The sequence below is a fragment of the Prorops nasuta genome, unplaced genomic scaffold, assembly GCF_024137725.1.
Source record: "Prorops nasuta isolate Cenicafe-Biocafe unplaced genomic scaffold, Cenicafe_Pnas_1.2 PNAS00006, whole genome shotgun sequence".
In the NCBI taxonomy this organism is placed as follows: Eukaryota; Metazoa; Arthropoda; class Insecta; order Hymenoptera; family Bethylidae; genus Prorops; species Prorops nasuta.
Genome location: NW_027116803.1, coordinates 2,235,128 through 2,261,274, shown reverse-complemented (window position 1 = coordinate 2,261,274; position 26,147 = coordinate 2,235,128). Strand labels below are relative to the sequence as shown.

Below are 26,147 nucleotides of genomic sequence, written 5' to 3'. Positions count from 1 at the left end.
CGTATTAACGATGAAACTGAAAATCCACCTAGCTCTTTTATAGTTATTCCAAGATTGATATCCAAGATACTCATATTTATCGTTGTGCGTATATACATTCGACGTTTTTAGCGAATGCAAAGCTTTTCGCCCCAATCATTCAGCATCGTGCCAAAACTACTATAAAGGTTATAAGCATAGGTATATGGATATACAAGGATCGTTCGATTCGCCTTATAGTCGTCAATTTCTCTTTCCTCGTCGATGCCTCCCTTATACATGCTTTCATTGCTGATGGATGGGTTCTGGTACGATAAGAACATTTATCAGATGTGCAGAGACTGAAATTAACGAATGTCGATAAATTTCACAGTTTTAACAGGTCTATTGCTCCATATTGATTTCTTTAGGCTCATCGTTCCACTTTGGTGCACCCAATAATCTCGCTACCGCTTATTTTATTCTTCAATAATTCGATTCAATTGGTGAATCTTCGCTTTTCAACCAACGCAACGAGTATTTATACTACATAAAAGATTGCGAGAACATCAGTATATTATATATTGATGTACTTTTAAACGAACAAAGAATCAAGCGTATATATTCGATGCATTCTCATTTCCATTGGATATATTTTATTTCTCAACTGGTGTAACAGTAAGTGTATTATATATTACTCACCCGAGAAATATCATTCTGGATTTTAATGAGAGAATTATTGTATCTGGTATAGCCACGTAGCAGAAATCGTTGAGCTGAACAATTGTTTTTCTGATATAAAAATCGAGAGGCAGCTGGGGAGAAATGGTTTCTTTGGCGAAAAGTCTAAGCAATGGCGACTGAAAATTCAGCATTTCTATTGTCACTGGTCGAGACGCGTTCGGGTTACTCCGCAGATCAGGGAAAACCCCGCTGCTGTGTTGAATAGTCGACGAGGAACGGTTATAGCGATAATACAAGAGATACGACAGAAGGGGAGAATATTCTCAGCGTTATAAGTTGAATTCGCGAGATCAGCTAGAGGAAAGATGAAATGTGATTTCAAGAAATTTCGCAGGTGGAAACTGGTTACTGAATGGAGGCCGACATGCGAGCTTTAAGATACACGCTCACGAGTGGTTTAGTTCCTGCCTTTATAGGATCGTAAACTTTCTATAAAGATACCTATAGAAATACTCGAACACTGAATACGGAAAACTTTAAAAACGCCTGTGCTCCTCGCTAGAATATCTAAATTAAATCTTTATATAGACGATATATCGAAGTTGTTAATAATCGATGAGCAACCTAATCTCGTTCGATTTTTCTGTCGAGTCAGATATTGTTGCCTAGAGATAAGCCGAGATTAGTAAACGTGATATATTCTAATTTAACGTAAACTATTGTCTATACGCTTAGATTTAGTAGCTAGAATGCATTAGAGCATTGAATTAAGGTTGTTCTGTCCACTGCACTGCCTCGTGGATATAGCTAAATTCCTTTAATCTGTGCTGGTCCAGTAATCTCAATAACACAAATTAGACTCCTTTATTCCATAGACGATGCATTCTATAGATTTAGAATTCTATTATCTCTATCAATAAAATTTATAAGCTGCCCTGGAAATATTCCGATATACACTGGAATACCGGCCTTTATAGTGACGCGAGAATTGAATAATACGATGCGTATACGACTTCTACAAATTGATTTTATAAAATTAAAGTGTAAAAAAGCTTCTTGGAATTTGTTGCTGTGCACGTAGCACCATCAATAACGTCTTTTTTTCTTAACAAGAGATCGAGACGGGGACAATAGTCGAGTATTGGTTTCTCAAGGAGTGTTATCAGTGTAGTGTGTACTCCCACACCAATGAGAGGGAACGACGACAACTCAGATATTTTACGTTCCATATGAGACGGAATTTTCGAATCGCATGCCAAGAAAATCTTTTGGATTTTCCACGAAGTCGAGCATTAGGGGAGAGCCCAAATTATAAAGATATCGCATTCCTATATAGAGTAAGCCTATACTTTTCATTTCACCACAGAACAACGAACTTTCTTCGCGAAGAGAAATCTTCAAAAAATGTTCAAGAACTGCATATCTATTACGAGTAATATATATTCATGAATCCTATGTCTAATACTAACGGTGCTCCGAATAATTTAAATTAGTAAAAAGAGTACCCAGAGTTTTTTTATCAAATTATAATCTTTATATTTGGCAACAAGGATGGATTAGAAGCTATATATATATAGACATCGTTGTCTGCATTTCCATAGTTTTACTGAAATTCAAATGTTACGATATAGTCGGGGAGCATCAGAATATTAATAAGTATTTAAATCGAAGCTAATATTTATGACCACGTTTGTTATTAATTTTTTTTCTAGCTGTGTATATAAAGCAAATGAATAATATTTGACGTTATCCGAGTAATCCCTATATATACGTTACGTTTTTTTGGAAACGACCGTGGAAACCCTGTCGGGAGGTAATACTTTGAATATACAATGCAGGATGTCTATTTATGGTACGGAAGCAGATCTATCAAATGACGGTGACGGTAGACACGCCTGTCACAGAATAATGAACCGCACAACCTGTTAAAATCTAATATAACGAAGGAAGATACCACTTTAGCACTCAGCTAGTGCTTATTCCTGGCTCCTTTTAATTTAATCCACTGTAGTTTATATATGTTTCATTAACATTGATCAATCTTTAAGGTTTTAAGCACGCAGCGCTCAACTTGTCGATATTTTGTCAAGTTTAAAGAGGCATGACTGCATTGTAGAAAATTTAGTGATAAATCGTTAAAAGCCCTTTCATCAATTTCTATAGAATATGTTTTTCGATAGTTATAATATAAACAGCAGCAAACTTGCTAGTAAACTAACTGGCAACTTGTGGTTGTCGAAAAGTTGAAATTGCCAAGCTGTAGAAGTAGGACCTTACCTTAACCCATCTTAGCTTTACAACAGACAATTTGCAAACGTTACACGTTTATAATTTGATCGAGGTTCTTCGTAATAAGTCGAATAATTTTTTGCCTTGCTAAAAAATTTATTAAAATGGAAATTGTAATTAATTAGCAAATGTATACATGTGTAACTATATATGTACATAGTAGGGAGATAAAAGCGAAGAGTTTTATGGGCATTGAGTCAAATTTAGTGGTGGTTTTACCGTGTGACGAGGCAAAAGCTTTTTTATTACGCCTGGATTATGGTTACCGATATGGTAGAATATCCGATAAAGGCAATATTCTTTCAAGTCGAGACTTAATGCAGGAGTTTTTCGCTACTATACCCAGCAAGATCCGATTCTCTTGAATATTTCGATACTTCATTTTACTTTTCGAAGATCGTAAAGGTATCTTATCAAGAACGCTTTGTTCGTTGCACGTCGCACAGATGCCGTGTGTTAAACGAGGTTCCTGCGGTATACGCAAGCGAACTCTCGAACCACGGCAGAATCTTTCAATTCAGGTGTAATAAAGAAAAATACATCATTGGTGCGTATTAAATCAAACAAATACAAACTTATTATTTATCCCATTGAACAAAAATTGGTCGACTAGTTTGATATTTAAAAATCCAACAAATTCGGTAAACTAGTTAAACTCTTGCATGACTCGTTAAATTCACTCGAGTTGCAGCTCCTTCTCCAATGTGAAAATGAAGGAGATATATATCTATATATAAATATATGTGCGGGAAAATCAATGGAAATGAAAAGCAGAGACTTTTTGCCTTTAGGTTTTTAGCATCCGTTTTGCGTATATATATATATATATATATATATATATATATATATAGTTCGATGTTATAAAATACTCATGGTTGGAGTTTGAAAGTGTGTTTATCAATAAATGGAGTATACAGTGAAGAATATCCTCCAGTAGTATACAAGTTTTTCAACGCGACGCGACGTAGCAAGATAACTCGGTCTTTCACTAGCCCGAGCTACGATCTCCGGAATCTCAGCTTTCTGTCCCACTACACAAAATTGAAAACAATAAATTTTCCGAATCGCGAATCCTCGCCTTCGCGCTTGGCCGGAAAGATTTAGGCGCCCGCGCAGTATCGTCACTGGCTGAGCTAGCTGGTGCTCGCCACCACCACCACCACCACCCCACCACTACCACCCAGGAAATCCTTACCGCATTCTTATGTTTTCTTTATGTATGGCTTTATTCCTTCCACGCCTTACGCAAACTTGTAATCCTCCACCGACATAACTAACACTCGCTGCTGCAACCATGCAGCTTTTGTCACTTCCTCTTCTCTCTTCCTCGAGTATTCTTCTTTGACGTTACTCACACTATATACCACTTCACTCGCTACATATTATCTCTTACGACTAATTAAACCGGAAAGATAAACAGATTTTCGGACTCGTAACCTGTTCCGCTGATCCTTCGAGCGTGTAATGAATTGCACCATTAAGAAGTTTCAAATTTTCAACATAACTCATAGCACGTTGAGTATATACTTATGCTTCGACGTAAGTAACTTTAAGTATCGTCGAACTTTCCCAATCCTCGTGAAATATTAACTATCGCATCTCCCAAATTGACTTTTCGATGAGACGCAAACGTCGGATGTGTATAATACGTGGAAAAAATGAAATAATGATGCTGTCAATGATTATCACGTGCGAAATGAACAGGGGAAGAGTGTACCCTGTATATCTATATATATATACAGTGCGAAATAAAAGTAATATTGAAAGGTTCGAGAGGAGTCGGATTGGTTCTCGATTGGAGTATCAGTGTACGGAGCATTGTTGCGGAGTGCTAAAGGTGCAGAGTCGAAGAAAGCTTTGGATCTATTGTTGGGCGTAGATTGATTAAATTTTAATGGAAACGATTTGAGAGGCGAGCATCGAGTTAAGCCGATCGTGAGTGTAACCGGCATCGCGATAGTGTCGGGACTCGGCTGTCGGCAGGAGCCGGAGCTGAGTTTGCGCTGGTGGAGAACAGAGAAGACGGAGAACGAAGGGTGTTGCAGGGGGTCGGAGAGAGTTGGGGAAAAAGTGAAGGCGAGGGAGGGGGGGGGGGGGGAGGAGGATGAGATGGGCTTGCTCGAGGTGGAGGAGGAGCGGAGTGCAGGAGGGTTGGATGGTTGGGATAAGGGGTTGGTCGCAACAGCGTGCGCGCGAGAGGGTAGCTGAAGAGGGTTGCTTTCCCACCCCACCTCCCCTCCACCCCCTCGCTACCCCTACCGGCGAAGCTTTGGATTCGAGGCAACTGGCAGTGTGGAAACGCGAGCAGACAGCCAGTCGCTCGCCGTTCGTTCACCGACGTGGCTCGAAAGTACACTTGCTTCCCTCTGGCACGGTAACCGCGAAATTCCACGAACGCGACGGGGACGACGTCGATCACGACCACTGTTGCGTCTTCGAAGACGACAGAGACGATGCCACCCCTCCTTATTGAATTCTACCTGAAACGCAGCCAGAAGTAGCATGCCAGTCATTCGAATGTCAGAAAACGCAACCATTGTCATTCTCGTCAACTCAGAATCCACAGGTACCTCGATCGACGCGCCTTCTCCTACTCCACCTTCTCCCCCTCCCCCTCCTCGAATCAACGCTGCCTGTCAAGCTTCTTCTCGTCGAGTACCTGCAGTACAGTAACGTAACGGCAAATCAGCCTGCTTCGAGAAAATTCAACTTCAATCCCTCTCACTCGATCCCGTTAATGAAAAAACTCCATTTAGCATCGACCTATACGTTTGAGAAGTGTCCACCACCAATGGAACATGCCGTTAGTTCGTAACGTTGATTCTGAGCCATTGGTAAGAGCACCCTACAGATCTTCAATTTAGTTTACCTCATCGTTTTTACGACCAGTTCAAGATGGACCGTTTCAGAACTAAGGTTTTTCACCGCTACTTTCGTCTTATCCAATCTAGTCAACTTTAGTGACATCTGTACTCGAAGCTTCTCAAGCCTTTCACATCCATAAAATCGCTGATACCGATTGAAAGAGTCCCAAGGATCTTCAGTTTGATCAGTGTAAAAATCATAAAAAGAGAGAGAGAGAGAGAGAGAGAGAGGAAAATAATAAAGAAACACAAACAAAGAAATTAATAACAACGAAGCATGCAACTGAAGAGTGTAACAGGTGTTATAGTCGTGACATTATAATGTTCGTTTGACAAAAGCATCCACGTATGTCCAAGTCTGAAAGTTTCCAAAGTGCTATAGTCTGGAGAGAAAAGTGCGTTGGTTATATATTCATGTTGGAAAAGTCGAAATACAGGATTAAAGCAGCTTGTAGAACCGTCGCGCGTCACCGGTTATCGGTCGTCTCCGCATCGACAGTTTAATCCAAAGTTCAGCATAAGCTTTGGGAGGTTCGGTCTTCGGAGACTTTGGGTGGATGAGCAAAGTAGCGAGGAAGAACGGATAGAGCTTAAAAATAAGGGAGGAAAATGTTGGATGGTGCAGGGAAAATGTGTAAAACTGATGAGCAGACGGTGTGAATCGCGAGCTGTTTGGAAGTTTATTGAAAGTTTCGGTGTGAATATCGTGGTTATCGTGACTGAAGATTAGATGGAGGTTTTTGATCCCGTAGGAAAATATTGAATCGATCTGGCAACGGTGAATGGAGCGGCTTAAAGCGTTCGGTAGCGTTTATTCTATCCGGGACCGGCGTAGTTGCCGGCTGGCTGAGTTTTGCGGCGCATATTCCATAAACGCGGGAGGGGATCTTCATCGTCGATTGGCACTGGTATCCGCGGGACGGCTGGTGTCCCCGATGCCCAAGGCGTGACACATCATGTTAAGCTTTACAATCGAGGATTTTCTCGTCGTTGCCTGCTCCGGCGAAAGAGGCCCGCCTTCCTCCTGCTCGACACGCGAAATCCACTGAGACCTTCCCGCGATCGTTTCGCGACCGTTCGACTCTACGAAACTCGATCGATGGATCGATCGTTTCGACGACGGAACTGCAAGTGCGGGACATTTGTGCGGGAGTGACGAAAAATCGGATACTAGTCGCGCGAATCGCTGGAGGAATGATACTCCGATGGAGATCGATGGTAAGCATATCGCGGTCACTTGCCCCTGGCATTAGAACTCCAAGTTGGGCCAAGGTCTTGGAAAATGAAAGTTGAAACACGAGGAGAACGAAACATATATCGATCGCTTTTAATCGACCACGTTTATCCAAGCTTCAGGGGTGCGTTACTCCTAGCTTAACGTCGTCCCCCTTTCCATTTTTCATCAGCTTATCTGTACCACCCGGAGATTTATCATCGGATGATAAATAATTATTTATATAGAGAGTAGATTAGGTAAGGAGCTTAAACGCGCGCTTCGTTTGGTGCAATATGTTGCTATCAATATAGTTTTTTATCCATTATATTGCACTTTATCGCGAATTTGCTCCAAAACTCGATGTATTATGCAACGTTGGGTCCAGCTCCTGGAGTAAGGGGATCCCGTGTTCTATGGGAGGTCCAGCTTAGAATCCTAGCTGGATGACGTATATAGTTGATCGTCGTTGAAGTAATACTCGAATGGATATCGCGCGTATGAAATTTCTGTTAGGGTCACGCTTCGCGAGGACCTGTTAAGCGAATTAGGGATGAAAGACGAAGGGAGGCGCGAAGGCAAAGGGTACCTGGCCAGTAAAACACGAGCATAGTTAAAGGGGACATTTTTTCATCGCCCTTTTAGTCTGTCCCGTGCCTCCATTGTCTCTCGTGCTGCCGGTTAAGCAGCCTGCACCCTCCGTCTCTCTGTCTCTTTTCATCCTATAAACGCACTTGTCCCCTCCCCCCTCCCCCAGCACTCGCCATTACCTCCATAGCTTCTTCTCCTCCTTCCGTTTCACACGCTGCTCCATCTTCTCCACTCTATCCCTCATGTATTAAAGGGGCACGTGAAATATTCCAGAGGCATTTTCATTACTGTTCTCTTGGAGAATGCACGCGGTTGATAAGCCATTCGCCTAGGCAGGAGGTACAAAGTGGATTGTAAAGAACAAAGCTTCTTACTTTTGTATGCTATCACTTCTGAGACCCACATATTTTCTTTTACGTTCCTTCCCCAGGTACGTATATTACCCGTAATCCTGTAAAAATCCTTCCAAATATTTGTATATCGAATTTTGACGTTTTTACCTTAATACGTGTATATGTATAGGTGAGATATATTTTACTTTAGAGCATTGTACTAATTTGATCGCGAGCTGGTGCAAACTTTAACGCGAGATGCTTCGCCTTAACCACAGAGGAGCCAAACTCTGAGATGCAATGGTGGAGGTTGTTGCGCACAGTAAGATGAGATCAAACATTTATCACTTACTTCTCTTGGAAAGTTTGAGTTACGTAAAGTGCACAGAGAACATTTTTATACCGTCAAATCGGTATAAAAACTAGATTAATGCTGAGAAAAAGACCGCTTCGTTTATTAACTCAAATGCAATTGTCCATTTATCATTTTTTGCTTGTGCAAATACTATATCTATGCGGATGATTAATTACCATAGCAGGTTATAAAGCTTAGAAAAATTTTCAGACTTGAAAGCTGCAACTACAAAAAATAATCAAATTACGTTATGACATTACAGAGATAAGTCTTGCACAATTTTAGCGCTAATAAGTTTAAGCAACTTTTGTTAGATGAACTTTGATATCTTGGCGTAAGCAGATTTTTCATATTCGCGCGGAACTAACTTCAATCTACTGCAATCAGAGTTTAAATCCTGCTCCTGCTTTGCTTCTGGCTAAGAGTAAATTGAGAGAGAAGAAGATAACGCTGAAAACAAATCAGCCATAGTGTTTACTTTAGCGTAGCTTCTTTTTAATTATAATTCGAATTTGATTATTTTATCGATCCTCGGATTATTTCACCTGATTAAATAACTTACAATAGTTATAGCATGTATATTTTTCTAGCTTCTCTCTGTTTCTGTGCCGTTAGGAGTGACAAGCCTAATCCATTGTGAGAGGACTAGCGATTTAATTTTTTATAAGACAGAATACATCGTTGTCCTGCAGGATGGATTACACATTTTACAACGTAAAGGGTACAACAATTCTTTTCTCTACTGCTGGACGTTATTTTCACTTAATTTTCCATCCAGCTGCTAACGTTGTTCTATAATGGTAGAGAGAGAGAGAGAGAGAGAGAGAGAGAGGGGGGGGGGGATAAATATCAGTTTCCAGTTTAAATTATGTTTTCTTTTTGGCTCATTCCAATTGAAAATTGGTACTATGAGAACAAACCAATAGAGTTAGAGCACACTTTGTATAACCTCTCTTTGTTGTAAGCAAATGAAGAAGCTCTCTCTCTATACTCACGTTCGGCTCGACATCGATAGGAGTTTGCTCGTTACCTGTCAGGCTCGACTTTCAGAGAGAAATTTGTTCAGAGTACTAAACCAACTCACATAAACAAAACTTTCATCCCCAAATGTAACAATACACTTACTGCTGGATATTCCAATTTAGCTTTCTAGTATTCATGTTTTAATGAAATAATCTTACTGATACAGTCTACATACTCATTGTAATAATAAAGTAAATGAAACTCAGGATACTGCAGGTGTCATACGCTTATGCCAGAGACATAATATATGCTAATAGATCTCGGTACATTTCTGTAACAAAGAAGAAATTTAACGTTTCGAAATGCTCCGAGTTTCAAGACTATTAGCCCTTACTATCTCCTATCTTATTCGTACTTTTTGCAATGTATACTTCAATGGGGCAAAATAAAAGTTTGTTAACTTACCACGGAGATTCTTTCCGCTGATACAGCACGTTTTTCGAGCTCAGTAATCCTAATTTTATAGTTCTTTAAACTCATTCATTTTTACAATTGCGAAGCTCCAAGTAGTATAATTAGATTCTTCTTACGAGCTGAGCAATCAACGAAAGATCCGAGCAAAGGTTCAAGGACAGATATACGATGTATATATTGTAAAACTTTTGATTGCACGATATTTCCAACATGTGTACTAAACTGTGTTATAATTGATGTTCTCTCTTCCTACGCTGCTATTAAATATTTGGGATGTGAGTTGAACGGCATTAGGCTAAAGGCCAGAGAAAGATAGCACCGTATTTCAACGTCTTTCCTTTTACATTCAAGTACAGAATAATGCATGAACTTTCAGTTGAGAACATAGTGGCGAAAAACACTACGGCCAATGTCAGGAACAAAATTTCAACACTGCATTCTTCACTCGATATTAATGCTACTTAGCATATTTACATATTCAAGTAGCCTTCGCTTTATTGCCGGAGCAATGAAAAGAATGCTCTTATGACTATTACCCATGATTCATCGATCACGAGATATAATTATAGTATCAAAGTGACTTTATGCCCGAACGTAATATAATAACGTTGAACAATTAAATGCTCTCCTATGTAATATTGCCTTACACATATTTTTTTTCCTACTATATATTGATTAAATGCCAGCTGTAGGATATACCTATTTGTTAGCTGAAAGGTATATTTTTATAGTCATGTATAAAGAGTATATTTATAAAACTACTGTGGGTTGTTTGATCGTCCTCGAAAGGATGCTATCTGCTAATGTCGGGCGCAATTTTCTACGTTGGAAAGCAATAGCTCATATTATTGATATCAATGGAACGCAACTGTACAGCTCATTAGGTGCGTCTGCAATTACTATTCATGCAATATCTGATGGTAATATGGCAGTGATTGAACCTAGGAAGAACGGGCTTAACGACCAAGCAGCGTCACTGTGTATGTGTTATCTTCAAAAGGCTATGAAACTTTCTTACTCCTCTGTAAGATTCCCTAGACAAAATTAAATAGATACTCGCTTGATATGTTGGTAAACTCTGTAAGAATCTTTTTATAATACCTATTCCCTCACGTCTAATTCCTATCTCTATCAGCTAGTCTTTCTTAACTTCTCTTTAATATCGTATTACGCTCGTTAGTCAATATTATTCATGGCTACTTTAATTATTCCGTAGGAGGCGGCGAACCTTTGTTTGTTTTCTTTTATCCAAGTTCGAATTACTCTGTAAATTTATGAATAATCTTTTTATCGATGTACTTTGTATTTATTAGTTTATTAAATAACGGTATACTATATAAGTATTAACGGAAAAAATTCGCCTTTGCTTAGATTTTCGAGACAAAAAGATATAATGCGCGCGAGCCCCGAGCGATCCCGTCGAGCGTCAACATTGTATGACGTAGAAATGTCCCGGTTTTCCACGATTTGGCGAGAACGTAGAGAACATGTTATAAAGCAAGCTCAAATGTTTTCGCAATAAAATTCAACTTTCATTCCTGTGGTTATATACGAATGAATTTTTAACATACAACGATACTGCACTTAAAAAAGTCAAATACGAAATCTGATATTAGTTTTGTAATCGTACAACACTGTGGATTAAATATAATCTATGTACAAATGCTTAAAAATGTTCACTTTACTTTAATTAAGTAGTAAAGGTCAATATTGTATATACGCAAGTTCAAAGAAAGCACTCCCTGTTCCTTCTCTTGATCAAAAAGATGCTCGGCGTGTCCAATGTTTTTGCTATTTCGTGAAATGCGCTTGAGGCATATCTGCCAGAAAATAGTTTCTTTTGATAAAATTCAATTTTCAGACGAGGAACGTCTCGGAGACGTAGAAACAGAGCGAAGATCAGAGTACTCATGGTGATAGCGACAGAAACTATAGAAAGTTTCACGGTAATAAAAAGCACGCAATGCTCTTAAACATAACATAATAAATTTCATAAAAGTTGAGAGATATGAATATTTTTTGCTTAAAAAAAAATGTTACGACTTTCAAAAGTTTTTGAGGAGATCGTGGTTTGAAACATAGCTAAGTTTAAGGGTGAAAATAGAAAGAATAGAGAAAATAGGAAAGGGAGCGAGAAAAAGAAGAGGATTAGATAGTGAGAGTTTAGAGGATGCAGGGTATGACGTCTTCGGCAAGTTTACGAGAGAGAGAGAGAGAGAGAGAGAGAGAGAGAGAGAGAGAGAAGGGAGGGGGGAGCTTGTAGATATCGGCATGCGATATAACGGTGTGGCGGTCGATGTCTCGGCAAGTACTATATGTAGAATAGAGAATCGAGAGAGAAAGCCCCCAGAGGGATAAAGAGATGGTTTCTGTCCTTAAGAGGGTCTCTGAACTCTCTTGGCTCTCCAGCTGAATCGTCTACGCGTCTTTCTGCTGCTTTCTTTCACGACTCTCCTTGCGTGATCCTGGCGAGCAAGCAACGTCATGGGATAGAACACCACCATAATGTCTGTCCATCCTTCCAACCGTTCCATCCCTCCTATCTCACTTCCGCCCTTTATCTCCATCATTTACCTTTGCCAGAGCAAAGTGCTTTTTATCGCTATACCGATCAATTTCCAAACGTCCGCGGTTATCCCGTTACTTTTATAATTTCAAATTATACGTATAGGGAACATCCCCGGCACCGTGTAACGTTGAAGCCGTGAGTTACAGTCAAGTCATGGAAACACCCCCTCTTGTAGTAAACAAACGACTACTATATCAGAGGAGGGGGGAGAAGAATTTGTTCCCCCTTCACTCCCATCAGACGAACCGGATTAACAGTGCTTTCTATTGTTCTCTTGCAGAGACCGTCGCGAAGGAATTCGAGTGATCAAGAGCGCATCAGGAGATTCTGGAAGTTTCGGGATTGATGGGAGCTGGACTGACCGAAAAGGGAGGAAAGTGAAGCGTATAAAGAGAGTGGTTATAGAAGCAAGAGGAGTCGGAGCAGCTTGAGAGAGGAGTGTGTGGACTTGAGAAAGATGACACGTGTGGCTGGGAAGATGGCATTCCGGGCGGGAGGTGCCAAGATCTCGTGATCTTTAGGAGAGAGAGAAGCCTCTGCGAGGGAGTAAAGGCCTCGGGGTAGTTGTTGGAGCAGTCGAGCAAGATGGAGAGACGAGAATCGGGGCGAAACTCGACGCTGGATCACGTTGGATCGGATCCCTTCGGAGTGGCATCAGCTGGCGATGGAATCGGTCTGGACGGGCTTGGATCGAGCTTCCTCGAGGAGGCGCGAAGCAACAGCAGCGTCGCGACGGCACTCGGAATCGTCGATCTCAATTGGTACAACAATTCCAGCAAGCTGGTTACGGGCTCGGAACTGCAGTTCGAGTCATCGTCGAGCAGCTTGTTCGACGGCTTCCCTCTGAATTACAGTACGTCCTCGTCATCGACGACAATACCGACGGACAACTACACCGGTATCTCGGATCTTTTCGTCTTCGAGGATCTCAACGACTACATCAACAGGCTGAATTACAGCGCCTTCGCGAACCTAACGGCCTATTACGACGGCGGTGCTAATCTCAATCTGAGCGCGTCCGATGCTAATTGCACCTCGACGATAGCACCGGGAGTCCGGGTAGCTGAGTGCGCTGGTTCCAGCATTGGAACGGGCGAGGAGAAAGCTAACGTGAACCAATGGTGGGCCCTGATGTTAGTGGTCGTTCCATGTCTCACTCTCTTCGGCAATGTTCTCGTTATATTGGCAGTCGTTAGGGAAAGGACGCTACAGACCGTTACTAATTACTTCATCGTCAGCCTGGCAGTTGCTGATTTGCTTGTCGCCGTCCTCGTCATGCCGTTTGCTGTCTACGTTCTGGTGAGTTACCGCCTCTGCTCTCCCACTCGTAATAGATTCATCTCTTTATCCTATTTAGCATAATAATATGCGGCGATATACTATATATATATATATATATATGTATATAGCGTTGAACGGCCGGCCTAGATGCCACTGTGGCCTCTTCTTCTCGCCGACTCTTATGCAAAACATATTGCTCAATTAATTGCGGGACACCGGCCAGTCCGGAGACTGGAGTTCGCGATGTTATACGCTCCTAATTAATAATACGGGACGTGTCCAGTTTCGAGTAATCTTCAGCAATTTGCAGATAAGCTTAAGCGGCGAGCGCGCCGGAAAGATTAATTTCTTTTGTGCGAGACTGCCCTAAAACGAGACATCGCCAAGTCGTTGCATGCACCTACAATATTTTTTTCTTCCACGTTCTTTTTTCCTCTCTTTTTTTCCGTGTGCCCTACTTTCGGAAAAAGTAAAACTTCACGATGCAAGATAAAATGAGTGATCTTTTACGGCAATGCTTTTAGCTAATTAGTAATTATCAGCAAAAGAGAGGGCTGATATGAAATTAATTTTCGGTAAAAATTTAACACTCGGGCATTCTCTAAATTCTTTCGTGTGATTTAACGCAATATACATGTTATATACGGGTACCGGGGAGATTTTTCTGTTCCATTACAAGGAATGTACTAAATGCGAAAATGTGAAAGCGGATTAAGGTACATTAGTGTTTCATTTTTTATGAATTACTATACCGCGCTCTTTCGTTATCTTCATAAAACACCGATATTACTTGTGAAGCTATTCAATGACTTTTATAAATTTTGAGCATGGTTTGCACTGACAATACTTCACTGTGTACTTTGGTACATATTAATTATTTCCTGCTTTGTACCATCCTTTTTGTGTGAAAACTACCACCCATCCTCCCTTATTAAGGTTGGCAAAATATTTTCTTTTCATTTTCCTTTCGGTATCGCGTTAATTATTATTTGTCTTAGGGGCAATATCCTTGGATCTAGCTATTGGCCTAGTTCTTTATAATAAGAACCGGAACTAAATTAAATATTTTATATATAAGAATTTAGCAAAAAAAAAAAAAAAATAAATAAAAAACAGAATTTGTTTCTCTCTTTTGTAACTTTTCAATTAATGCATAGAATCATTAGCCAAGGACGAAATTCATTTGCAAACTCTGCCAGATGTATATTGAAACGTCCGTATATGCAGTACGTGTAGGTCGAAGTGTGCGGTTGGTCGACGAGATGGGCAATCCCTAAGGAGAGAGCAAAATTGTTCTGGAGGTTGGTTATCGAACAAACGACAACTTTGTCGAGGTCTGTTGATTCGTTCTGGTTTGATAGTTTTGCCACACGTAGGTGAATCGAATGAAAATAGAGAATTATAGTTAATTAAAATCATTCGCTTAATGCTTCGAGTAATACATATATGATATAGCTGCAGATATAGCTTAATATCATTTTCAATATCTCATAGAGGCATATATATATATAATGTCGTTTGTATAAGCAACCATGAAAATAATTCTTTGATGTAATGATCACAAGGGATACCTAAATTTCTCGAAAAGTTATCCGAGTATCTTTCGGAAAAGTTATAGCAGGTTCCATCTACAGGAGCGTTTGATGAGACCCGGAGGGGATTAATATAAAAAATGGACGTGTTTCTATTTATCCTTTTACCCCAGTAACGGTTTGCTTACTTCAAAAATATGCAATAAATTTCTGGCAAATTTTCTAATTAAAATTTATTGTGTGTATATTTGTAGAATACGCGTTTTAATGCAAAATAAAATCACTTTACGCGAGCAAAGGTCACCTCTGGTATTTTTTTAATGCAAAGGGGTTGCGCGTTTATCATATTCCACTATATAATTATGCATTTTAACTCATTTTCTTAATAATTTTCTTATTTATGAAAAATAAACTCCTTGAAACTTTCAACCATTATCATAAACTTAATTACAGAGTAGCAAAGTGTTGCAGAATTTAAAGCACGCTGATACACGCGTACACGTCGTATGCTTTTTGTTGCGACAAGTGAAATTAATTGGCGATTAAAGCGTTATTATTCACGGAAACAAATGAGCGGCCCTTGAGATTTAAATCCAGAGATTTTGTTTTCTCGACACTATACCGTCTCACATACGAATTTATCCATTTCAGTCAACGGTTCTGTTAAACCATACCCACAGGAATTTACCTTAGCTGATAAACAGTGCGTGCACCTGCATACGTAATGTAATAAATCTCTTAATTAGTTCCATGTACAACCATTTGTAATTATACGAATCACAAATTCGTTGTTTATACGAACTTTATATATATTTTATTTACGGCTACAGTACAAATGAAATATTTGTTTTCAATGTATCTATTTTTAATTATTCCGTCCAGCGGAGCGAACAGGTAATATTTTTACTGTGTGGTTTGCGTACACGTAACATTGTTAATAGTAGTATAGCATCACAATATCGAGGATGGACGTACCAAGTGCAACTGAGATGGCGCTTTTCCCAATTTTCTACAAATTGAACGGGCACGGTTTTATTAGCATTCGCCATCTACTATATCGACTTTCCTCCAACGCCGCGCGAAACCACCTCGTGGCCAAATCGGTTTCACACGACAGGCGGATACGTATAGTACGCCGTAGTCTGAATCGATAAAAGTAGGATTAGTTAATAAAAGCTAGCTCGTAATTTCAGAATCGTTGAATGTTCCTTGGCTCCTATGAATATGGATCCGAGATCAGTACGTCGCCTCTTTAATCCAAAATTGAGTGCACGTGAAACACGAACGCATGAAACTCGTCCATAATATTCCTCTTAATATTTAATAAACCTAAGCCACGTAGGAGAACCAAAAATTGATTAATCATTTGTGCGTTGCGGTAGTGCTATAACTGCATAAATTGCATCCGGACGACGGTACAAGTATATTAACGCGTTAAGGTGAAATGGCCCCGTATAATTTTTCACACATCCCTCAGATTTCATGTATATAACGGATGAGGGACATGGAAGATTCGTGGAGATTTATAAAACTTTGCGAGTCTTTTTCGCCACCATGGTATAATTACTGGCTAAATAATCTTGACCCACTTTGCTCAACTGCGTGGCCTTGAAATTCAGTAAGCAGGAGGGTTGTACTAAAGACCAGCTGCGATAAAATCGGACGTCCAATGTAAGCACGATGGTGGCGAGCGTGCTAAAATCTCTTTCGAGCATAAGCGACGCCCGTTCATGAAATTCGTATTAAATTAATTATCGGCAATTACGGGATGATAATGCGTCACCGCGGTTAAGGTCGCAAAATGTCGACTCTACGCAAGACCACGTCCGAGCGTATATATATATATATATATATATATGGTGCATAAAATAAGTTTGCCTCGCTTTACTCGTTCATATCGCTCTCGACTCACCGCTTTATATAACTCAACTTGAAAAATGACGCCTTTCGCATGATACCCGCTGCTGGAATTCCTTCCAAATGCTTCTTTTTTTCCTCTCGAGCAACGGCAATTTTCGCCTAAGATGTCACGCGAAGTAATATATTTGACTTTAATTCCTGGCCAATGCGTTTTATTTGCTCGCCCTCGACACGGTTACTTTACTTATTTCTTCGCGCTCCTTGAATTCGCAAGGAATCGCGAATGAGCACGTTAATCAGCGACGCTCTAAGCCTTCTGATAACTTGAATTTTCACTGCCTATGTTTTCACCCGCTTTTTCCTTACAGCCCTCCAGCGCGTGACGGTTTATAAAGCAGCGTACTAACGTTTTGTTTTTGTTTGTTCGCGCGCCACAACGAGGGTAGATAGCTTATCTATGGCGCGCACGGAAGGAAGGAAGGAAGAAAGGAAGAAAGGATTTCGGAGAAGAGGAAAACTCTCAACACGGACCGACAAATTCATGGAAAAAGTGGCAAACGGGACGAGGAAGCTTTGGAAAATAGAGCGACGATTGGAAATTCGGCTTGAAGCTTGGGAGTAGCCGATAGCGTGCGATAAAGCACGAGTAACGCTCCTTTTTTCGACGGATCTGCTCTCTCTTCCTCCGCTGCGCATATATCCTACACGTATATATATATATATATATATATACACTCATGCACCTACCCCTAGACGAACATGATGATACTCTACGTGACTTCGCTAAGCAGATAACAGAGAGTCTACGGCATCGTTGCTCGAAAGGAGGGTCATTCTCACACGATTTCACTTCGACTCTCTTGATCTTCTCCTTCTTATACAATATACTACATATATATACTCTACAAAATTCTTTTATATACTTATACACATGCATATATACCAGCTCTTGCGTTTGATTAAATATATAAAGTGATAAATTAAAAGCTTTTGAATCGAAAGCTTTCTTTTCTTATACTCCTATCGAACGATCTGTTTATTCCACGGGGTTTCCCCCTTTAAATTGATTTGCTGTTACCAATTTCTTGTTCCATGGACAAGAGAGTAACGAAGCTGAAGCTTTTTGCCGAAGCAAATTTTTTGTCGAACATCAGGAAGCCGCGGTCAGATATTGGAAAGGAAGTCACGTCGTTTATTGGCGTCGATCTGCGGAAGCTGCATCGAGTTATCAGGATTTCGATAGTGATCAGGAATAAGAGGAGGAGACGTAGACGGACTCTCGGACGTAGGAAAGTAGGAAAAGTAGTGGTATCTTGTATATAGTAGTGGTAGTATTGGTGCTCGAGGACGAAAGGGATTCCTCCGGAAAAGAGGTTCGTCGGAGACTGGCGTGACCAGTGGTAATTTGAAGGCTTCTTTCTGCCTTGGAATGGAGCTTGGCCTCAGCTAACCGAGATGGGCTTCCACTGCTGAAATAGCATGGTAGACCTTCAAGGCCAGGTCTCCGTTAATAACAGAGGGATCACTTTATCGCATGCATGCTTATTATTACTTAGTCCAGTCTGTCGAGGTTTGATTCGTGCTATCCGCACATAGCTTATTTGAGCAACGATACTTTCCGCATGAATATTTATGCTGGTCCCACGGAATGGTCACTCTTCGGAGTGGAAATAGTTGGTGGCAGTCCTGAACCTCTCAGGAAGTACCTGTCCTTGAGTAGGTACAAGAGGCTTACGCGAAAAGACCAGCTTCCCGTTTTATAATTCCTTCCTCCCTCCCATCCTCGCTATACCAATCCTCTTTGCTTTCCCACCCCTCCCCGCTCCTCCCTCTTTCCAAGTATCTCGCATTAACGTTTACTAGCTTAATGTGGAACATAAAACATTTCGCGACGCAGTCATAACATTACTCTGTGAGTAAGTGTTATTACCTACAGTTCTCTCGCACATACGTCAAGGGATGAATTTGAAATATTCTTCTCGATTAGATTCACCTTTCCCACAGTTGTACCAACAGGACAACACAATGATTATCTACTTTAAAAATAATAATGTCACATTTATCCCCGATTACCGTCACGTGAAATTCTCGAGGCCTGTGCTAACAAGCTTACTCACATTTTTCAATGTGATTGTAAATTATTGGGGGCATTCCGCTAGTTTAAATGCATTGTACATTTGGTGAAATATTCGAATCGCTCCCCAATCGGTGGTAACGCTCCCGCTAAATTACGCGGTAATAGCCCGAAATTTGTGCAATGATGCAAACGCGCTGACATCGGCATAGAATGAATAGATTTTCCCGTCCTTGGAATTTTCCTCTTCCGCAATACGGATGAAATCTTGTTGGAAGAATGTCAGTGACAAATCGTCGGAGAATCGCATGAAATTTTTCTTCGATGAGCCAAGTGTACTCCTTTTCCGAGTTACACTTAAAATCTGTCTCACTGCTATACGTGCTGCTATGACAATATCGTGTTATATATAGAGGAGATGGAGCGAGGATCGATGCCATCGAATCGTCGGTTGGTTTTATCGTCCATAAACAAACAAAGAGGGAACAAATATTAGAATGAAGATAATAATTAATCAAAGCGGTGTTTACAACGCGTAGCTTAATTTCAATGGGAGCAAACAATAATAATTGATCACGGCTGACCAAAGCGTAGTTTTATCACTTTTAAAGTAACGTAACGCAAACTACCGCTCGCGTTGCAGCGCTATCAAAGAATCTTGGATGAAAAAGCGCTTGAAAGATAATGAGGGCTAAAGAGAAAAGGCTTCTTACTAAAGTTGGTATAAATGAACGAGATGGGCGACAGCGTAGCACCATCGACTCTGAGTCCCATCAAGGATCACCACCCTTCCTCTCTCTCCTCTCTCTCTCTCTCCTCCCTCTCTCCTCTTTTACCCTCTAATACCGTCATTCTCACTCGTGTGCATCGTCGACTCCCTGTGTACGTTGTAATGACAGAGATTCGTCCTCTGGCGTTGCACGTAGCTTCCATAATTTCGAGCCACTAGCCTCCTCCATAATTTCAAACTGCTTCAGTATCCTCCTCCATATTCACTAATAGTTTTTCTTTTGTGCATGCATGTGCACCATTTTTCTCCTTTTCTACGTGCACGCATGAGTATTGCCTATATATATATATATATATGTATAACAGCCATCTTGCACCGTCGAGAGCGTATCACATAATACTTGTATACAATTTTAAGTGGAGCATTGAACTTGCCATTTTCCCTCGTGCTTTCCACAAAACTTGCCTTTTTTATCATCATTTTATCCAGAAGTTGTTCAAGGTTGAATGCATTCGTTAGCGGTAATTACGCACGCACGGCAATCATGCTAATGCAGCGTAGTTAAGTAGCTACATTATGGCATTATACATACACTATTATTTGGATATCAGCACTGTTTAATCGCTAATGAGATAATGCGATGCAATAAAAGCGATTTGAGAAAGGAACACTTTTTCCAGTAAAGATATAGATTTCTCCGAATTATGACAGTAACGATAGGTAATTATCTAAACTGCTTTTACTCGCGAATGTTGCCATCCGGATGAAAGTTCTATTGGATTTCTATGAAAATTGCCAAGAATTACAAGTTTTCGTCGTATCGTCACGTGACTCGTCCCATTTACCATATGTATAATATAGCATGCGAAGTTGGCCATTTTTCGCGAAACTTCACACATTCGTGTCAGCGGGTGTGGGCTGTCGCAGTAATGTCGTTGTCGAGCCATGAGATAGTGGCGTGATTCTTTTGAGGAACGCAGATGCTGTAATATGGGATAGGAATAAATCACGAGGTGTACCTAAAGCGTCGTTATACAGCCCCTTCCTTGACCTGCGTTCGATCCTGTCTGAGAACAATGGGCAACAAAGGACCACTAGCCCCGTTGACAAGGTGGACTAATCCTATATGAATACAACCATTTATACTTGTCACCTAGTTATTGTTATTGCTGCACAATAATTATATAGTCCTACTTATAAAATAAACATATATGGATCATATTGATTTACGTGACATGACATGGATCATCATTATTATATCCTATACAGAGGAATAAAAAATATTGATTTGGGTGACAATTATTTCTCTCAATGAGAGATTCTAATTATTCACCATTGTTTATTGGAGCTTAAATTATCATTATAGGTATTGGCTGAAATAGAAGCTACAAAGCGTGTTTTTCACTATAAATTGGCAATAGGAAAAATAGTAGAAAAAAGCTGCTTTTTGATATTAATTAGTCGTCAGAAACGACAGAAACAGGAACAATAGCTGTAGCGGCTGTGACACCGTCCAACTCATTAGGTAACTTGTAATTGGATTCACGATGAATTCTGCTATCCAAATTACGTGATCTCCCAAAGTTATCGGCATTGTCGGCTGTGCATCCTTGTGTAGACTGTTTAAATGGTATCCTTGTCAGTTCACAGGATATTATACCGCAACTGAATGGAGAAGTTTTTCCGCTCTTCGTGTCACGATATTTACCTTGATAAAAGCACATTTTGTTACTGGTGTATTACGTATACGTCAAACAAGGATTGAAAATGCTAGCGGTAGTAAATTCTCAGTCTGGTAATTCTTCGTTGGCAAGAAGCAAATCTCCCCCGGTATTGTAAAATCTTGAAGACGTACCGGAAGTCTGTCGTCGTCGTCTATAGTTCTTGGCGAGAATCCTGGATTTTAAGGAAGAGAGGAAAGTAATATTCCGAAAATAAACACTTAGCACACTATATATATATAAATATTTCTGAAGAAGCATTCCGTTTTCCTGACAGTTGCAATTTTTGTACGAAAGGTCGAAGGGCCTTTAATCGATATAGTTTTTAAAATGGAATAACAGCCTATAGTGAAATATATGTATATATATATATAGTGCATAAATGAAACTAAAGAGGTCTTCGCAGAAGATAAATATTTGACGAAGAAACGAACTGTGAGAAAAAGAGCTAGGCTTCTAAATACATAGGCGTTGATAAAGCTAGGAAGAGGTCGGGTTGTTGAAAGTCAAAAGCAGATATCTAGGTGAGAAGCAAAAATAAACTTTAGGACTTTCTCGAAGCACTCTGAAAGTGAGCGGGGGAGAGACGGGAGCAAGGTGGAGCTTGACTAAAAAACATGTCAGAGCGGAATGAACGCAGCAAAGATGACTGGCGGAGCTAGACTAATCCATAAAAAGGAACATCCTTACTTGTTCGCGTTAGCGGTCCAAGTGCCCTCCAGATAAACTTTTTTAACGTTCTAAATCGAAAGTTTATCTGTGCTATTCGTACCGTTGGCACCGCGTGAGGGACGCGCTATCACAGAATCGACAAAGGCAACTCTTAAGGATTCCATTAAAGTCGAAAGTTGAGATACCCTTATTCGTTCAACAGTGGGCGTTCAGTGGAAATGGATTCCAGTCGAGTTTAGGACAGCCACTCCTTTATTTCGCGACGAAGAAATCGAAATTCGTCCTCGAGAAAGCTGAAAGCATTTTTCCTCGCTCAGTTAGTTATTGCCACGTTTTCCAGGGATCATTATCAATGAAAAGGGGATGAAGGGGCGAGCACTGTGCGGGGCTGAGGCAAGCTTTTTATGTGCGAAAATACGAGAAACGGACGGGGTCAGTGTTGGAAGATGTACGGTCTAGAAAAAACGTTATAATACCTTACTCTCATCTCACGTACATTGTTGGCCAAAACCAAGTGAAAATATAGTAATGGACATGAAGCACGGAACCGTCCGTCCTTTTTGCAAGAGATACTGGCTAATTAATGCGCGAGCGGGAAATGCGACAAAAGGTCTGTTTGGCCGATTCAAAGAGATTGTCACGTAGCGGAGAAAAAACGCGTGAACGCGTATAGTGTACATGCAGCTAGATGCATCATGCTATACAGATCGGTGCACGTTTGTTTGCGATAAAAGTATTGCTGCTAAAATATTCTCCAGGTGTCATCTTCCAAATGGAGCCATATCATGTTGCGAATTTTTACCGAATAGTATAGCTATATATATATATAGTATTCACGCTCTTTTCCTCGCTGTACTCGTCAAGCTTATTCTATTGGACCGATAATCAAATGTGCTTTACAAATGGATACTAAGAAATATCCATCTTACATATATGCATATATGTATATGTATAGACACGAGCCATTTGATCTTTCTTCGCTCGATCCTTTCAATTTCGGATATGAAATGTTTGAGCAAACGTGTAATATCAGGGTGTATATAAGCACTTTCATCGGCAACGTTATGGAGCTAAATTATTTTACCGGTCAGATAAATTTTCTTGCTATACCCCTTGGAAGGCTTTATGTGACTTTCGTGAAAATTGTCACTCTACGGCTGAAGCTAGGACGCGCGATAATAAGGAAAATTAATGTAATTAAAATTTAGAGCGTTGTAAAATGTGTAAGCTAGGGAAGGAGAATTGAAGAAGGGAGTAAATCAAAGCTCCTTTCGCTCAAGGTTTACTCTGCTCGCACAATTACAAGCACGTCCATTCGCCAGTTTTCCTATGAACGATCCTGCCCTCGACTGACGGAGCGTCTACGTAAAAGAGTAATTTCCCAGAAAATTTCCTCGTCGCGCTTACGATCGCATTTACTACCTTCGGGCGATCCTCGGCGTGGCTCCATATAAAAACTTGCAGTTGGCTGGATTTTTGCAGCATTCATCCGCAAAACCTGTCCCTTCGCCGTTAACGGCTTAAGTATCGTGATTAATTTTATCGCTTCTCGTTAAACCATTAAGAATTCCAGCTAATTGCCGTAGGTATACTGCAGCAGTTGCAATTATCCAATTCGTATATTATCTCTTCTTTTTCCTTTTTTTTTCATCCTCTCGGCGTGTCCCACTCCACATCAACGGAAGTTTCGCTGTTGAAATCGAGGCTATCCCACTTGAAACAATTGGAGCGTTAGCTCTCGAACTCGAATGAAATTTGCCCATATCTGTGTGTTCTTAGCGTGTAACGATAATCAGCTTTCAAACTATGTGGCGTAGTGCTGTTTAACGATACGTTACAAGGCGAGAAGCCAATTGTGAGAAATCTTGAAGGGAGAGTTGGATGACAAGGAAACAGGTGCGATAATTGGTGAAGGCAGCATTGAGAGAAGTAGAGAATATCTTATTGAAATTAATATTCAGTTCGCTGGGCCGACGATGAATACAAATGCGATAGAGAATTATATTGCTAGTTGTTCTCATAAAAACAAGAGTTATTATTACTTTTTATCACCGTTATTTTTATCAATCATTTACGCACAATAATTTACAATTACTTTTGTAACAGTATACATATATAGATGTGCTAGAAATCGTATAGTTGTAATATTGGTATTTGGTCAGGTTATTATACATAAATGGTAGTTTAAATTGAATAGTCTAATCGTGCAATGCTGAAACCCTCCAAGTATTATTTGTAAATAATTGGAGTTTACGTTGTCGGGACAGTAGAATATTCTTGATAAAATTACGATCATTTCCATGCAATTATTGTAAACTTCATAGTACGATATTATCAGTGCCTACTGTGCTGCTAGCCTTAATAATCGTTTAATCCAACATTAGAACGAGCTACGATGCATATTCGATCTAATGGATTTCAGCCACAGGCACTGTTACTTCTATCGCCCTATTGTGCATTCACCGGTATCCTTCACGTTATTGCTTGCTATTATTGCTATAAGATAGCAGTAGAGCACTCCCATAATTTGTCTTAATTATTTCTCGTACATCATTAGCCTCTGGCAATTTGTGCCGATCATTAATTAAAATCTTGGTCTGTTGATGCAGCAAACTATTCAAATGAACGACTGCCACACAGAACCTATATTTTCATTACTCTAATTTCAGTAAAATTATGCCAATTCTGAAGTAGCGCTATAAGTGCCCTGAAAATGGAATAAGTCTTTCAAGAGAGATAATATTTTTCCTTTGCTATTCACCGATGTAGACGATATGCGTTATTACCTTAAAAAATGGGATTCTGGCAGAAGCCAAGTGTTCCGAAGTGTAGAGCCTGCCACTAGATTTTTTAAATAATTAAATCTCGAGAAAACGACACTTTTGGCTTTAGTGCTAGTTTATGGTTATTTGGGGAAATAAATATTTTTATGGATTATGGATATGGAAGGAAAACGTCTTGCACGTCATAGGGGTGAAATAGAGGTACATCGATAAGCTTGAAGATTCGACTGGAGAAAAGCCATTCGCCAACGAGATTTGTTCCTGCCTTTGACGAATAACAAAGGCTGCGGAGATGGATGTAAGGTCGTAAGTTATGCAGAGCCGATTGTGAAGAACAGTAAGGTGAAAAAATAGCAGTCATCCTATCTATTGTGGCAAACAGAAACCATTGAAATTCGGACAATACACGTTGGAGAAGAGATCTTGCCAGCTCTTTTGAACTGGCGAAGAAATCTCACTGAATTAAACAGACAGACAACTGGAAAGAGTCAATTTACACAAAGAACATATTTTTATCCCTCTCCGTTAGATATTCCCTTTTATGGTAGCGCGGTGCTCCGTTTATTATACTATCGCTGGTTCGCTAATCAAGTCACGTTTTTTTCCTTTTTATACAGTAGACGTGTGTTCGAAAGCTCCTTTGCGGGAATAAAGCTCGAATTTATTGTCTCCTCCAGTGTTTCTAAGATCTCCTGATATCTTTTTCATTCGTGACATAACATTTTTCCGTAGAGCAGGAAAAAATACAGTGGTTATTCGTAAAAAAACAGAAGGAACTCCTTGCAGAGGTAATATTGACCCTTGCCCTTCTTGTATAATAATAACGAGTACCTAATTATCCGTTAGACAGCTCCCGCCACTCGATAATGATGCACGTTCACAAAGCTTTCTTACCGGGAAGCTCCCCTTGTAATTTGCTACTCTTTTTTATGCCTCTCTTTCTTAGCCTGCCTCTGCGTGTCCCACCTATATACCCGATAGACCTGCTTTTGTCCAGATCCCTAACCCGATATCGCTCAATGACACTATTACGATATAGATGCTTAAAAAATCGTTCGATATTAGACACACATTACTGCTCGGCCTCAAGCTGCAGGGCATCCATGTGCGCGCGCGCCTTTGTGTGTGTGTGTGTGTGTGTGTGTGTGAGCAAAAACGACACGCCTCTATCGTAACAGGAAGTAGCCTCATTAAAGAGAACG

General features: G+C 40.2%; 1 protein-coding gene across 3 annotated transcripts in view; it reads left to right on the top strand.

Moving 5' to 3' along the window:
* The first annotated feature begins 5,282 nt into the window (after positions 1-5,282).
* The window catches only part of Dop2R (dopamine D2-like receptor), a 116,216-nt gene continuing 95,351 nt past the window's right edge, over positions 5,283-26,147 (top strand). For all 3 annotated transcript variants that reach the window (XM_066728644.1, XM_066728643.1, XM_066728642.1), the window contains exons 1-2: positions 5,283-7,013; positions 12,573-13,591. In XM_066728644.1, coding sequence (XP_066584741.1) covers positions 12,878-13,591 — 714 coding nt within the window. In that variant the 5' untranslated portion in view covers positions 5,283-7,013; positions 12,573-12,877. The remainder of the gene's footprint in view (positions 7,014-12,572; positions 13,592-26,147) is intronic.